The 16,314-nt window shown below is 42.4% G+C and overlaps 1 protein-coding gene across 2 annotated transcripts; it reads right to left on the bottom strand.

Moving 5' to 3' along the window:
- Positions 1 to 725: 725 nt before the first annotated feature.
- LAMP3 (lysosome associated membrane protein 3) lies at positions 726 to 16,184 on the bottom strand. Of its 2 annotated transcripts, XM_085513222.1 has the most exons (7): positions 15,981 to 16,131; positions 15,293 to 15,509; positions 10,586 to 11,325; positions 9,756 to 9,878; positions 6,768 to 6,825; positions 6,440 to 6,607; positions 726 to 4,621 (listed from the first exon to the last, which is right to left on the bottom strand). In XM_085513222.1, the coding sequence occupies exons 2-7, from the start codon at positions 15,336 to 15,338 to the stop codon at positions 4,482 to 4,484; spliced, it is 1,275 nt and encodes a 424-aa protein (XP_085369348.1). In that variant the 5' UTR covers positions 15,339 to 15,509; positions 15,981 to 16,131; the 3' UTR covers positions 726 to 4,481. The 2 variants fall into 2 exon arrangements, with proteins under 2 accessions (XP_085369348.1, XP_085369347.1); XM_085513221.1 differs by lacking the exon at positions 15,293 to 15,509 and having other exon boundaries at positions 15,981 to 16,184.
- Between the last annotated feature and the right edge of the window lie 130 nt (positions 16,185 to 16,314).

The raw sequence follows: 16,314 nt of genomic DNA, 5'->3' as shown, positions 1-16,314 counted from the left end.
CTATCTCAGCTTCTTTAGCCACAAATAAGACACATGAGACCCAAACTGCCCCTCCTGAGCCTTATCCCCACAGGGAAGGCAGGATCCCATTTCCCCAACTCTCTCATGAATGTTGTATGGTTATGCTATTTTAAGATGGCTATTGTTGTGAGAAACAGCAAAATCACAGCAAAGTCAAGTTCCTGCAGGAATTCTTTCAAGTGACATAAAACTGCTGAATTCTGGAGTTTTCCAAGCTCTTATTTCCTGTATTTTCCATAACCGCACACTGAAAGGATGCATTCTCCTCCAAAGAATCTCATCATAATTCCTAAGATTATCATCTGTGAAAACGGTTTGAGTACAAAGTAACAAACATCCATTACATCTGCTGTGAGTTATGTCTGTGTTTATTGGACAAATAGGAAACAGAAGTAGACATAAAGAAGCAGCCCGAGGAAGTTGTGGGAAAATGAACAGAAAACCTCAAACTATTTTCAATCCTCTTTTTTAATCTTCCTCCCCCCCCCAAATGCTGATGAAACAAAGATGGAAATGTCACACAAAATGGCCAGGCTGGAGAAAACCATCACTGTCAGTTACAGCGAGGACATAAGGATAGCTGTGATAGTAACTTCTGTCCCAAGCCCATATAACCCCATCTGATTGTTACAGATTATGTTTGTGTTTTAAACTGTTCAGGTGAAACAGCACTGGAGAAAACACTTGCACAGCAATACACACTGTAATGACTAAACACCATCTTTATTATAGAAACACCAATAATAGAAAAATAAAGGGCATATAACAAAGTAATTTTTAGCAACCACCTATTAGAGCAAGCTAAAAGTGATCAACCAAACCAACTCCATATCTTTAAGAAGTTATTCTACATCTCCCTGCTTCTGTTCAACCAGAATTAACAGCTGTTTTTTAATTTGGACTCTTTTTTTGACTGTCAGAGAACAGCAAAGGACCGAAAGAAATGAAATCTTACTTCATAAACTCCTGGGGTATTTGGCTAAGTATGACGTTGTGTATTCATGGGATACCCACTCAGTGCAAGCCCAGAGAAGACTATATGCAGCTTCCAAAAAACAGCAAACAAATAATGGCAGTAAATAGCATAAGAATTAATCAGTTAAGCATTCATCTAAACATTGTTCGGTATGATTAGTTCGATTCACTCTAGTGATAAAATGGGGTGAGAGAAAAGCATTAACTTTGCATCGTTGGTAAAGCTGCTGGAGGGCGTGACAAGATTAAACACAGAATTATCAATCATCATTAAGAACTGTTTTCTAGCCTCATTTTGATAGCAAATGCTAAAAGAGTGAACAGTAATAAAAAGAGCTTAGAACATAACAAGAAAATCCTATATTCCTATATTTAAAGTAACAAACCATATGGATCAAACAACCCAAAAATCCAAAGGCCATGCAAAATAGGACTTAGTTTTGAATGGGAAAGGTGTCTGTTGACCACTTGGACTGGCTTAGGGTCACATCAGTGTGGAGCTGAGCTTTTTAGGCAACAGCTGTTATTAGATAACAGCCTGGGACAGTAGCACTTGGACTTGGAAGCACTTCCACATATTTACTGTTTCCTACTGGACAACTTAAACATTACACAGTTCAAAAAGAAAAAAGACTGCTTTAATATAGTAGTAAAAAAAAGCCTGCTTTCCAAACAAAACCAAACAACAAATAACTCAGCAATAACCCACAGCTCCACTTCCCAACCAGATGGGCAGTGGCAAACATTGTGCTTTGTACCAATGGTTTCTATGAAAAGAAACAGCAGCAGCAGGCTCACAACTCCCCGGCCGTTCCATGGCTGCAGTTCTCACAGACATGGACTTGTTTCTATGTGAGGTCTCTCATTAACCATCAGATTTTCATGTGAGATGAACCATGAACAGCAAAAACACACTGAGTGTTAGGGCCTGAACAAGGGCAGTGGGCTGCATAACCAGGAAAAGGTGGGAGGGGGAAAATGAGCTTAATAAAGTTTGCTAAGTAATATTATCACTGCTGGAGCCTTTTATAAAGCAAACATTGAAATAATGGAGCATTCAAGTGATTGTAACTGCATTCTGCTTTACCTTATAATTATATTCAGCTGCCTCCCTTTCTCACAGCTGGTTCTAAGTTCTGTCTTTGGCTTCTCCAAGTGCAAAAGTGCTTCAAAATTGTCCTTATCTTTCTTGGTTATGAGTTCATTCAAACTAAACTGGAACATTTCTGGAAAATGAATGACTTCCACAGCCACGTGTTATGGCACTGTGGAATGGTGTTGTGTTTCCTGCTTGGCACCGACCAGAATCTTCTAGAAATTCATAGAAATGAAGGATTTAACAGAACTCTCTCGATGGTTAAACACTGGTAAAATATCAGAACTGGTTTAGAAAATACTGCAGGCAAATTAGACTCACGAGGTACTGATCTCAGTTTTATTCAGTGAAAATCCACTGCCATTCGTAATTGCTCAGGATTTGGGCCATTACTTAGTGGAAATCAAATTATCTTCCAGCATTTATGTTATGGTTATTTCCAAATAAAGCTAACAGCAAGGAATTTCTGCTGATAACTTCAGTCTTTCTTTTGCTTAATTGCTGCTATTGCTATGTCCTATCCAGGCAAAATAGTTATTGGTAACATTAAGCTGCTGCCCTAAACCCCAAGGGAAAAAGAGCTCTTATGCAATATTGTTTTCCCTTTGATAAATGCTTTTAAGTATAATTCTTATCAATTTCATGTAGTTTCCTGCAGTGAGCAGATCTGTTTGTGGTGTGGGTACTCACACATTTGTGCATATGTTTATCTTTGTAAACCTTCTGTGACGAGATTTTCCTTGTTTCAATGAAGAAAATTAGCTGAACTTAATTACTCTCAAAAGCAATTACCACTTACAGGCCTTCACATTTGCTTAGCAGGAAGCAGACTACAAAGTATTGCAAATACTGTTCTTTAAAGCAACTCTAAACTATTTCCATATGAAAATCCATCTGCTCAGCTGCAAGTGTGGTGAATAGCATTCACTTTTGGGCAGAGTTTACCCAAGGCCTGTGCAGGCTTTCATTTCCCACAGACACCTTCAGCAGACAGCTTCAGTGGATTTCCATTTACTTCAGGACCTTGTGCAGGTCTGCCACAGTGCTGGCTACTTAATGTCCAGCATTTTCAGTTACTGTAATATCTTCCCACATTAAGAAAGAGATCACAATACTGTCACCTCAGTGAGGTGATAATTACCAAGTTCAGGGGTGAACACTATAACAGGACCATGTCTGCAAAGGAAGCAAGGAGCATAAGCTCTTATAAGACTATGAAATAATAGGCTCCATGAATTCATCAAGCAATTTCACCTCAGTTCCTATCTATCACAGTAGCATCCCTTACCCACTTATCACAGTGCTTTAAGTGCCTCACGTCAGCTTTCTCCTCCTTGTGCTGCAAACACATGGCAAAGGGATGCTGCATCTTGAGCACCAATTGGTAAATAGGATGTCTTGGCCTTGTGTAGATAGGTGGAGTTACTGATTCTGAATGCCCTCCCAGTTCTGCACAGACATCTCAGCTGCCTGTCATCAGCTGCTGAATGGTGCAGCTAACAGAGTAATAGTGCAGGATAAGCTTAATGACATCAGATTGCTCTCATATCCCACGTCTTGTGAAGCCGCAGTCCAAGAATTATTGGCAAGAAGTTCAGACATCACTGCAGAGAGGCTGCAACAGGCAATGACAAGTGGAAATGTTTGCATACATTGCTCAGGCAGACCCTGTGTGACCCCACTGCGTCATCGTAAGTGCACACAGAGTCACTAGAAGCTAGAAAATTAATAAAAATGCTGCCTCCAGTGTGAGAGCAGCGTATTGCCACTGTGTCCCTCCAAATGACTGTGTAGGAAACAATAAGAAGTTACTAAATGTAAGCCTGGTGTTTAAAAGGACCGAAGGGAACTTGCTTATCAATTGAAGTCATTCTTATACTTGCCCCAAACCTTTGGCAAAAAACCAATGCTCCTGTAGGGCTTGCTCTGATTTAGTAGGGCTGTCTCTTGCTGTGAACCTCTGCTCTACTCACCTGAAGGTCATATTACTGGACTCAACTCTCCTAATAAATATGAATGCCATCTTAAAGAAAGTGATCTTTCTTAATGTTTTTTAGAAGAATCTGATGGATTTTATGGGGGATAATGAAGCTGCCTCCCTTAAGAGTCACATAGGTGGTCTGAATTGCCTCTTTTTTTGGTAATATAAAGAATTTGGGCTTCTAACTTTGATCCTCTGGACCCCATCTAAATCAGTTGCTAAGAATAGCCTAAAATAGATGATATAAATCATTTCCTTCCCACCTTAAAGAAATTGCTTCCAGAAACATGCATTAGTTTTAAACACATGGTGTCATTTCACTTAAAAATCTGCCTCCAGAGCAGCAAGGCTGCCAGCTAAAAGCAAAAAACTCCTGTGCTTTCTCTCCTTTGGACGTACAAGAGCACCTCAGATACGTTCGTATCCTCTATAGGGCTTTTTTCTGGAAATCAGAAACGTGACAAACACAATGACCAACAGTCCCAGGATACTCAGGCCCACAGCGACAGGAACTGCTTGTGTGCTTTTATCAAGGAAACATTCTTCTTCTGAAAATAAAAAGAGATCAGATAATGCGTTAAAGTAGAACACTATTCCTAGACTGTGCATCCATATTCTAGAAAGTCAGCAAATCCAAGCCAGATGTTCTCAAGACCTTTGTTGTTATTCTGAGCTATGCTTAACATTTTTATCTCTGATAAATCTTGACCCAAGAAAACAACATTTGGCCTGTAAATAGCAACGTGCTTCTCTGGAGAGTCACTTATTCATACCCACAGTAATTGTTGTACTGCCAATATGGGTACATGCACAGTAGGAGGCTTTCTTGCTCATTGCAGATGTGGAGCACGATGCTACAATGTGCAAGTCTGAAAATAATGAGCAAGACACATCTTGGATGGATAAAAGCTATTGCTATGTGGTATCTAATTGTTTCTGCCCAGTAAAAAGGAAATGAAGGCCAGAAGACATTTTTACAGCTTTTCAGAGTCAAACAGGCCAAGCTGTTGATGCAACACTGCTGTAACCCACACAAAATGATAAGGATCTCGAAACCAATCATTATTGCTTTCTTTTTCTTCCCTTTTCATGCAAATCTGGATAAACAGAAGTGAAAACATCAGTCCCAAGAAACCAACAGGGAGGAGGCTGGTGATGTGCCTACTTTATGGCACTGTTCCTTTACTGGCAATTTAGTCTTTCAAAATCTTTATATGCATCAGATGTAGGGAACAGCTTCATAACTATTTCACGGCCACTGGGGAATTATTTCAGGGATGGTATTTGCTTTCTCAGCCGTTTGATTAAGAGCAAAACTAGTTTAATTTTGTACACAGCATTGGCTAGCAGAAGTTAGCCCCTCCTTGAAAGGAGAGAGTATTTCTCAGCTGTCTCTGCTAGAGATGAGGCTGCCAAAAGCCATATCTGAATTAATTCATTGTACACATTCAAATGGGGATGTGGGACCAGATGGGGTCCTATGAGTTGTTCCAGCTCAGCTTTGTTCTGTTAAAAAGTCTTCAGAAGCCCGAGAGCACAGACTGGATTCTCAGTGCGGCTTTTAAGAACCTAAAGAAAGTTTATTAAAAAAAACTTCCATGTCTTAAAACAGTTCCAAATGTAGTTTCCTATTATATTCCTTCTAGAAAAAGAAATGAAAGAAACAAAAGAACAAGTCAGATAGAGCCAAACTAAGTCAAAAGACAGATCTAAAGTAAAAAGAATGCAGAAGCAACATTTTGTGAGCATTCAGAAAGTCAGATGGCAGAAGAAGGGAACGTTTTATTAGTGCATGTCGAGGGCTGGATGGCTGATAAAAGTCGTCTGCCTGCATGGGTTCCTGTATGGAAATACCCTGAGTGGAAGTCCCAGAAACACATGCTATTTGAAGGAGAACTCAAGGTACTGCTGAGACCATCTCCCTTCTGTGTAGGAGTTTTCATGAACCCAGACAAATAACCATCATATTTAATTCTGAAGCTAGTGAGTGTGCCAGTTGTGCTCCTCCTCAGGAGCACATTCGATCATTTCTAGATACAGCTGCTCTGCAAGTATCACTCTGCACTGACAATTATCCTTTACTAATTGGCAGTGAGTGGAGAGAAATAAAATGGTGGCTGTCAAGCTGAACTTTTTAAATGAAAGTGGGAGATGGAAGTTGTTAAATTCAGGAGGGAAAAACGCTTTGCTGTGGGTAGTAGCACAGTGTTGAAAACGAGTGGGAAAAGAGTGAGACTACAGCAGCAGGATATGGTATCTGGGAAGAAATTTCTGTGGTTAAAATGTAGCTGAAGGAGGTACCTCAGTCTGCAGGATTTCTGACAATTAGGTCTCAGAAGAGTGGAAAACATTTCCACCATACTTACCTCTTCCAAACTGGTTGCCATCAATATCAAAGGCCTGCAGCTGCATATTAACAATGAATAGCCGGTAGTCTTTCTCCAAGCGAAAGGTTTGCTTGCTGGCACACTTAAAGGAATTCTCCAGCTTTGCTGTAAAAAGCTGCTGGCGGAAGGCTCCGTAGTAAAGTAAACCTGGAGGTCATAAAGACAGAGACAGTGATAAATGGGCATCCAAAGTAATAATGCAACCAGAATCTTCCTGAGATAAAACAGAGGTTCAGGAGCAGTGACACAGTTACAAAAGCACAGATAGGAATTAAACACAGTGAACATTGAACAGAAAAGCACTGACCTTCAGAAGGCAACTGTAATTCAGCCTCAATTGTACTGACATAGTATGTCGGATCTTTCTGCAAAAGACGATGTATCTTTATTCCTACTACATCCATATCTCTGGAGGAAAAAATAAAGTTCACCACAGCAAAATGCTTGCAAAAAAAACAAGTTCCCAAAGAAAGACTTTCCAAAGCATCACCTTGAAGATCTACAAACCAACTTGCCTGGATGTATTGCATTTTCTTTTCCAATCCTTAGCAGGCGAGTAGGCAGCATAGCGCTGTGATCTCGGATACGTCACCAGTTTTGCTCAGTGTGGTGAAGCCAGCCATGCAGATGTGCTTGTGCACACATTGCTCAAGCTCGACATTTGTGTGACTTGTGGTAACTTTTGGTAGGAGGGGGTTAAGCAGATGGTATATATTGCATAAGGCATGTGATAAGACAGTTTTACTTTTTATCCACTAGTTTTGCTCTCGTTGACAGTCCCAGCAATGCTTGCATTGGCAATCCTGCCGTGAATTGATCCCTGCTGACCTGCAGGCTGACTGCTTGCAGAACCTATGCTGATACACTTTAAAGTATCCAGCACTCCCAGCACTGCAATGCAATTTATGCATCAATGGTCATAATGTGAGCAAATGGCAGAAAGCAGCCACGCCTCTGTGTTCATCGTTGCTTTGAACCAGAAGAGGGCAGCAACCAGCAGAGACAGGAGCCTTTCACAGAGGTACTGCTCTTTTTCTACTTTGTCTATAAACAGAAGTCAGTACAAATGAGGAAACAGCACCCCTGATTGTCTACACAGGGAAGAAATAACTGTTACGTTCTACACCGCTGGTGCTGGCTGGCTTTATTCCATATGCCTACAGACTGCCGACATGGAAAGCACCTGCTACTATAGCACAAAACAAAATTTCCAGCTGGACTCTGCCTGCTCCTGCTCCAAAACCCCAGTGCAACCTGAACACTCTCCTGCCCAGGCAGCCAAACCATGACAGAAAGCCCCAGGGGCTTTTCACTCCTAGCAATGCTGAAGTATGTTATGAGTCTCTATGTAGCTTCCCTGTTACTGCTTTTAATTCCAGCTCGGAGCACATAAGGGATTGGTGACTGCAGCTGCTGGCCAAGTAGTAGCAAACATGAATGTCTTCTGTGCACTCACCTTTAAGGTCCTGCAGTTTTAATGCCGGTAGGACAGATTGTGAAAGAAGTTTTAAAGTGGTTCTCAGCCTTATTCTACTTAAAGACATAAATAGGTCAAATAACACTTATTTTGGCAGCAGCACTATCTTCTGTTTGGACAGAGTTATTGACTTTGCTCAGGATAAATGCCTGTACCTACTTCATGTATTGTAAGTTGGTTATGAAACTTCCCTTTGTCAAGTTCTTTGCCAAAGGCACCTGGCAGCAGTGAGTACAGAGCTGCTCACCTCCCTACAGCCAAACCACAGCCCCTGGCCCGGCTCAGCCTTCACCCTGCAAATCAGAAGTACCACTCCTGGTTCAAAGTCAGCACTGCAGCAGCTGGAGAGGCCAAACACATCAGAAATGGCAGGATAATGATTTCTTAATAACGTGCATTTCAAAGGAAGCTACGCCGTGCCCTGCTGCTCTCTTGAGACTTATCTTGGGTGGATTGCATAAATGCTGTGCCAATAACCATCTTTTTCAGGACAAGAGAGGTCAAAAGGTTCACATCACTCTCCTTAGCTCTTCTGTGAGCTGGTACTTTTACGGGTACTTGAATCACTGGATTTTTTCTAAGGATCTTCACAACACAGAGAATGCTACCCTTGTTGCAGAAAGCATACATTTAAACCAAACACTCACGGTCTGAACTGATCCTTTGTTCTAAAACAGCATTTTCCTTTGCAGCTTTTAGATGTCTTTCAGTCATCAACAAAAATCAAGACAATTATTGATTGAAATCTTTCCCAAGCAATTAATGACCAAGTATTCAGCTGTAATAAAGTGTGCTGTTGCCTCTTGTAGCATGACTGACCCCTGGCAGTTTTCTACTGTGGTTATACTATTAGCCATCCTCATGGTAGGTTATGCTGAAGACCTGTCTGCATGTGATTTGGTTTGAGCTGTAAATGTGGTATCAATACAAATCACATCAAAATGAACACTAGTTTTCATACTGGGAAAGCACAGGCCTATCTCTTGCTCAAGTTTCTGTGTATATTTGTAAGTTTCCCTGGACTGATGCATTTTAAGGGCACTTATCTACAATTTTGTTGTTGAAGTTCAGTTGTTTGGAATATTCTAATCAGAAATCAGAAGAAATTAGGCCCTCTGGGCTCTCTGGACAGGCTGTGGCTTCTGGGTACATACATCTTCATAGGTTGTCCTTTGGATTTAACAACCAAATCCAACTTTAGCCTGGGCAGCATCTATGGGAAGCAAATTACTAATTCCACATGCATCCAGGCTGTCTCAGTGATAACATTTCATAAGGACAACTTGACAGCATGACTCAGAGCTTCCAGCACACACACCTTGCTTCTGCACAGTACCTCCAACCCCACATCCAATTCCCCATCCCACTCCAATGCAAACAGCAAACCTGGCCTTACCCCCAGTTACATTTTATCACTGTAAATATGAGTTGCAGATTTTGCTTAGGGCTAAGCTATATTTGTGCTGCTAGTTTGGCAGTGCCAAAGGATCTAAGGGCACTATACTTGTCCTATATTACACATATGAAACCTTCAAAACTCAGAGTTCCAATAGACAAGATGGGATGAAACACTGAAAGCAGCCCTGCTCTGAGCTGGGGACTGGACCAGGTGGCCTCAGGTCTCTCCTGGACTGAATTAATCATGGTTCTATAAATCCAGCCCCTTGGGAAGGACAGGACGACTGGTGCTGAGATGGATGAAATGCCCTTTTCCATAGCACACTGCATGCCACTGTTATGGCTGGAAGTGGATTGGAGGCAGCCTGAGTTCCCGTTCCTCAGACCTAAACCCTTGTTCCCACTAAATACAACAATTACCTTTACAAAGACAAAGCTTATAAACCCTCCAGTGAAAGTGATGTTCAGCACAGACTCCACTATCCCACAGCTTCCAGATATATGGGTGGCGTTGGGGTTGAGCGTCAGGTACTCCATCTGTTTCTGTGGAGAAATGAGGACATTGTGGGGCTATTTATCAAGAGGAGGGAAAAAACTTCATATGAAACATGCAGATTTATATGTTTAGGGTTTTAATTATGTGGTTGGACTACCAGACCAGTGCCCCATGGCCATATTAATGGAGGTTACAGCATTGTTATTGGGAATGCCGTAATCACAATTTCAGGGTTTTTTACATCTTTTAATGAATCATTCACCATGGATCAACGCCAAGAGAGGGAAGCATCTTCCCAGAACCCCTGTGCAGGCCGCCTTGATGGTCCCAAAACCTCCATTTGTCAGCATCGAGACAACTCATCTCTGAATCCAAACAAGTCAGTGAGCTGACAATTTATTTCTCTCATTGAAACTTGCTATTTTAAACCTTTCACTGATGTCACTTCAGATTTTAACTAATCTCCCAAAATGGGAAAGAGAAATATCACTGGAGCCCAATCTGCCCTCCCAAATATTGCTACTATGGACATACTGCTGAAATGATAAAGTACCTGTATGTCCCTCTGACATCATTATATGAACCAAAGTACAGCAGTTCAGATGCTGTGGCACAAAAAAAAAGGCTTCAGACTAGCAACAAGCCAGCTGTTTTTATCACGCAACTTAATTTCTGCAAATTGCTTTTAAAGGAACAGAATATAGCCCAGCAAATGAAGAAGTAGAAGCTTAGTATCATAGTGCTTTCACCTCACCTTCTGCTTGCTTAGAACCATCAGCTGCAAACCCATCACTGCTTTGATGCAGGTCTTGTTGCTGCTGGAAATGATGTATGTGCCAGTGGGGATGGGAGAAGGCTGTGGTGCTAGAGTGGGTCTCACCATTGTTGTAGTAGATGGGATGGTTGTATGAGTCCCATGAGTATGAGTGGTGGTTGTGTTGGTTATGGCTGTGGGTGTTGGGCTTCCAGAAGTTGTGTGATTAGTTGAGCTTGTGGTGGGACTTGCAGTACTGTTGGTAGTGGCTGTAGTATTTGAGGCACTTGTTGTTTGTGTATTTGATGTTGTATTCTCTGTGGTTCCGTTTGTAACTGTGTCCACATGTGTTGTGTTTTGGCTGCCTGGGGACCCAGTTGTGTTCTTCTCAGCTGATGTAACTGTTTCCGTTGCCTGGGTTGTAGCCTGACCAGCTCCACCTCCGTTTGCCCCCGACGTGGTTGCTGCTGTGGAAGATGCCTGGCCATTCGCTTTGCTGGTATTTGTTTCTGCCTGGGCTGCCGTATGAGAAGCTGGTGCTGTTGTTACCCAGTGTTGGTCAGTTGTCTGCAGAGCAGTTACGTGGCTTACGGAGCCTGTGCTGTTATGTTGAACTGTGGTGCTTTGATGGGGTGGGGAATGATAAACAGAAAGTGGCAGAGCAGAAGTGATGGTATGGTGGAAGGACGTGGTTTGTGGAGATAACTTGACACCCACTTCAGCACAGCAGGAAGAAAATGCTGCAAAGAAATGAAAAGTCAGTAGTCTAAAACCACTGCATTTAACATTCTTGTTGATACTTGCAACATAACTGCTCCCATTTTGTTATCATGACTTTATTCTTCCTTTGGCTTAATGTCATGATAGCAGAGGACAAGCAGACATAATTTCACACTGCTTCCCCAGCCTTCACACCCCTGAATAAATCCACTGCAGAGGCAGCACATTGGCTCCTTACATCCCACATGCTGCTCTGACTGCTGAAGAAGACAGCAGATGCAGTAGAGGTGTTAGCAGATCTTGCACAATCCCTACACAGTACATGAATTCCCTTGCAGACAACAGTACAGCAAGGTTTGCTGGGAGTAAATTATCAAGGTCTAAGGGACAACTTGTTCCATTATGGGTCACTGTTAAAATGAAATCCAGGTATAACAAGCAAAGAGATGGTTGGTTACTGACAAAGCATAGGGAAAGGGAACATTTTCTGTATGTGAAAGAACTGAGGGAACACAGTGGTATTATGATGATTCAGAATAGTCTGGAAGACAGAAATTCTGGGAATTTGTTTGTGGTGCTGATGTAGATATGGCAGCCTGAGCCTTCAAGTTCTTCCTCATGGGAGATACCCAGGGAAAAATGAGCCCTCTTAGTAATGTTTTTTCGGCAGTGAGAAACAAATTTGAGGGTACAGCTTTCAGGGGTTGTTTGAACTGCATCTAAAAATAGTCACAGCAAGAAAATCAAACAGACATTTCATAACCTTTACAGAAATGTATTCCTTGCAAAACAGAAATTATCTGGTTCCTATACGTGAGTAACAAAGGGAAGACAAGGTGGATAATGTACATTGTGAAAAGAGATAAAGTTCACAACTGTTCAACTTGGATCTTTAATTGTGACTATGGAACAAGGCACTATAAAGACAAGATCAAGCTAAAAGCCACAAGTCATGGACATAAATGTGTTCTTTGATGTGCATGAGGCTTTAGATGTAGTTAAACACTTTGCTGCCTAAATTAGCTGGAGGACAAAGATGAATTCTCCAGACTGGAGACAGACAGAATCCAAAAGTCTAATTTTCCCTTATAAATGGCCATGATAGAGGAGAAATGGAGGGGTGCGCTCCATAAACTTGCCTGGTGTTTCACCTCCCTACTGAACTGAATATACTTGACTCCAAATGTAGCTGAGACAGCAGGTTCAGAGAAATACAAGTTTGTGCAACTGAAAAGTCACAAAAATGACAGGACAGGCCCCACTGATATTACATTTTATCAGAAGGAACTAAAAGTGCTATAATTAATATCATATTTTAGTTCATTTTCTCTCTTTCTCTTGCCTTTACCACACCTGCTGCTAAAGCTGAGAAGCAGCTAAATTCTCTGATTGCTCATCTCAATCAGACCAGTGGAAAACCAGAGCAGTTGCCGTGTACCAGCTACCAGTAATTTAATCTGAGTAACACAATAGAAACAGAAAAGAGGAAGCTGCAGTTTTCACTCTTTTTTTAACCACTCATACTTGCATTTACGTAAGCCTTAAATAGTCAGTACTTCTCAGTTTTTACTTAACGGATTGGTTTTGATCACTGACAGTGTAACACAAAAAGTTATGGGCATGGAAAGAAACATCATTTCCTTAACACTTGGATATTGTCCATAGCTTTTAAATGGAACTTCATTTTCCCCATAAGGTGATTTCATCAAAAAAATATTCAGCCCAATGGGATTGCTGAGGAGTAAAATCAGAAACACTTCTGGGTTGGCCTGTGGCTCGTGCTCTCCAGGTGAGTTGCCAGTATCCACCAGCTTAGCTCTCCCCAGCATTTCGGGCCCTCTGTTGGGCCATGACATGCTCCCAACATGTTGGTTTGGTCATCTCAAAATGACCAATGATCTTACAAGGCCTCCCCAGGGATGAGTAAAGATTGCTCTCTGCCAACCCAATGGTCTTGGCCATCAAAAGTGGCCACAAGGCAACAATGCATTGCAGCTCTGCATCCCCCTGTTAGCTTCCATTTCTTTTTTCTCTGAGAAATTTGCCATGTCTAGTCTGGGTCTGGAGCCCACACTGCATTGTGCCAGAGGAAGTTTCAGGTTTTCCCTCCATCAACTAGCATCCAAAGGAGGACTACGAGGATGATGAAGGGTCTAGAGGGAAAGTTATATGAGGTCACTTGTTTTTTTCAGCCCAGAGAAGGGAGGGGGCTGAGGGGAGGCCTCATAGTATCCTACAGCTTCTCATAGAGGAGCAGTGCTGGGCTCTGCTGACAACCAACACTGGCAGAGGCACACAGTTAATCTGTTCAAAGGAACTAAGGTGGAAGTGGCTTGATCTGTCTGCAAAATATCTCATCCTGCCAGCCCATAACGCAGTGGGTGGAACAACCTCTTGCTGGGGATTTTTGACCCTTCTCGCCTAACCACACACCCAGTTTGTTCTGCTTTATGCTGCCCAGAAGAAATGCTTGTGTTTGGGTGACAGATTTTCTGCTAGTTACAGACACAAAAACCTGGCCCGGCTCCTGCAGAAAAGGCTCTTGTCGGTTCTGGCTGCTTTGATTTGAGCTCTTGAGGAACTGGAAAAGCACCAAGGTTTTCTGAGAGGCTTTGGTTCTCTCTAACATAGTTTACTTCAAACATGGGAAGAGTTTCTTAAACCTCCAACCCCTCAGACTCTCCTCCCCTAAACTCTGATTCTTTTTAACTCGCTACCTGCACAGAAAGAGTTTGTGTTAGCAATGAAAGATCACAACAAATTACTAAAGGAACTATCAAAAATGAATGAATAGCAACTGAGCAAGAATGTTCGTCCTGGCCAAAGACATCCCTGCTGACCACTGAGTTATTTCTCCAAGTCTGAGTGAGTTTTGGGGTCATTTCAGCAGACTGTGGCTATGAGGCAGGTGTCAGAAAGTAAAGCAGAGGCAGCTGGAGCTCCGTGTGGTAAAAGTCTATGCAGTGCTTCACTGCTCACTGCGCTGCCATTGCAGAGCTGAGAGGGGGGCAGGGGTTGTTGCTGATGTGAATCATGCACGCAGATAGCAAAGCACACCAAAGACACCCAGCACTCCACCAGCAAGCAAAAGTCTTTAACCATTATACAGATTAAGCACAGAATCATGGAATCATAGTATTGCTCAGGTTGGAAGAGACCTTAAAGATCATTGAGTCCAACCATACTACGCTAACTCTAACAACTGTCCACTAAATCATGTCCCCAAGAACCACATCCAAATGGGTTTTGAACACATCCAGGGATGATGACTCAACCACCTCCCTGGGGAGCCTATTGCAGTGCTTAACAACCCTTTCTGTAAAGAAGTTGGTCCTGTTATATTATTTCCTGATATATATTAAATTACTCTCTGTCCACTTGTGCCAAGTAGATTTTGTACAGCTGCAGGTGCATGTGACTTTACAAGCTAAGACACATCCTTGACCAGGCTCACTCCACAGATTTTCAGAGACAAGCACTAAGGATCAAATGGTGACTTTGATGTAGTTTGTTGTTAGCTAAGTCCCAGCCTGTCCCAGAGCCCCCTGCCTTGCCCTTGCTTTCCTCACACCCTCCATCTCACAGTACAGACAAACAAACAAGCAATGTTTCTTTATGTGTTGGTTGTTTTTTTTTTGCTTATCACACTCAGGATGTTCAGTCAGTTTTATTGGACATCATCATTAATTAGGGAAAGCAAACAAATAATCCTGCTTCTAATACTATTTTGAGCTGACTCGACACTGAGTTCACATCACCACAGAGTGCAAAATGTAAGAGAAAACATTAGGTTAAGTCTACATCAGGTACAATCAAATGCAGTTATAGTTAATTCTTTCTGGTGGGACACCATTAAAATCACCTTTAGTGCTAGCTACAAGGCTGTTTCCAGTTTTCAATCTATTAGCTCTTCTCATAAGTGCAAAGAAAGAAAAGCAGCATAGTCTGTCTCTTCTCTGTAGAGAAATAATGGAAGATGTGACTCACCACAGGCAAAGGCTAGCAAGACCAAGTGTGATTTTCTCCTTCCCATGGTCAGTACAGCTGTGAGGCCAAGAGATGCTGCTTCTTGCTGTGGTGCAGCAGAAAAGAATTAAAGGTTTCCTGGGGACTGCAAAGTTTCACTCGATTTGGGGAGTGCTCAGTCACATGGGTGGAAAGGAGGTGGGGAGGGAGGGGGAATCCGGTGCTGCTCATCTATAAACTGATGTGAAAAGAAATAGCTGCTGGTTAAGAAGGAAAGTGAAAACAGAAAAGAGTGCTGGGTTAGTGCAGCAGAGGGCAGGCTCTTACTCTACAGCCAAGACCTGGGGCTCTGTAAGGCTTTGTAGAACTTCATGCTCTTTTCTCCTGTTCCGGTAACCCAGAGCGGACTGCAGCTGTACCCTATTGGAGGGCTAAGACCTGTAAATCAGTATTTTTGCTCTGTGTTCTTTTGAAAAAATAGTTTTTTGGGGGTAAACTCCACCTTATAAATGAAGTCATAGAAGGTAAAGGCGTAATCCCTGGTTTTCTCCTCAGATCCTGCTAAAAGTGGGACAGGATTGAGCAAACTCTCAAAAGGGCTCTGGTTCTACCTGGGGCTGCTGGCAGCCTTTGCTGGCTGGTGCAGCCAAGGTGGCTCACCATTAGTGTTGTGTCCAAACACAGTCCCCAGCAAACAGCAACAACGTACCTGTGTTCCATGAAGTGTCCTCTGTGAACCTTGCCAAGCCAGAACAACAGTTGCAGAGACAGGTCCCAGCGTGTGTGATCTGCAGCATAATAATTCACCTGCATGTTTGTGTGGATGGATTTCCAGCCCTGCATCCTCACCATGAGGCCTGCTAAAGCCAAAAGCTTAATGGCAGTAGAAAAGAGATGACAAACCCATAGAGCTGGAGGAAAGAATCTAGGGATTCTTGCACTCCTGATTCTTCTTTCTCTCATACCGGTATTAAAATGCAGCAACACAGTGAGGCCAGTGACTTGAAAACAGATGAGGTGAAGTTTGCTCCGACGTGCTGGAC

Source organism: Coturnix japonica, chromosome 12 (assembly GCF_054131305.1).
Source record: "Coturnix japonica strain WE chromosome 12, WE-NBRP24, whole genome shotgun sequence".
NCBI lineage: Eukaryota > Metazoa > Chordata > Aves > Galliformes > Phasianidae > Coturnix > Coturnix japonica.
The sequence above is the reverse complement of the archived record's forward strand: the minus strand, read 5'-3'. Positions and strand labels throughout refer to the sequence as shown.

Coding starts and splice junctions, on each gene's coding strand:
- LAMP3 (XM_085513221.1), bottom strand. CDS start 16,068: ATGCTGCAGATCACACACGCTGGGACCTGTCTCTGCAACTGTTGTTCT. Junction 6,608..6,767: donor ATTACAGTTGCCTTCTGAAG/GTCAGTGCTTTT, acceptor TATGACCTCCAG/GTTTACTTTACTACGGAGCC. Junction 4,622..6,439: donor TGGCAACCAGTTTGGAAGAG/GTAAGTATGGTG, acceptor TTTTATTTTCAG/AAGAAGAATGTTTCCTTGAT.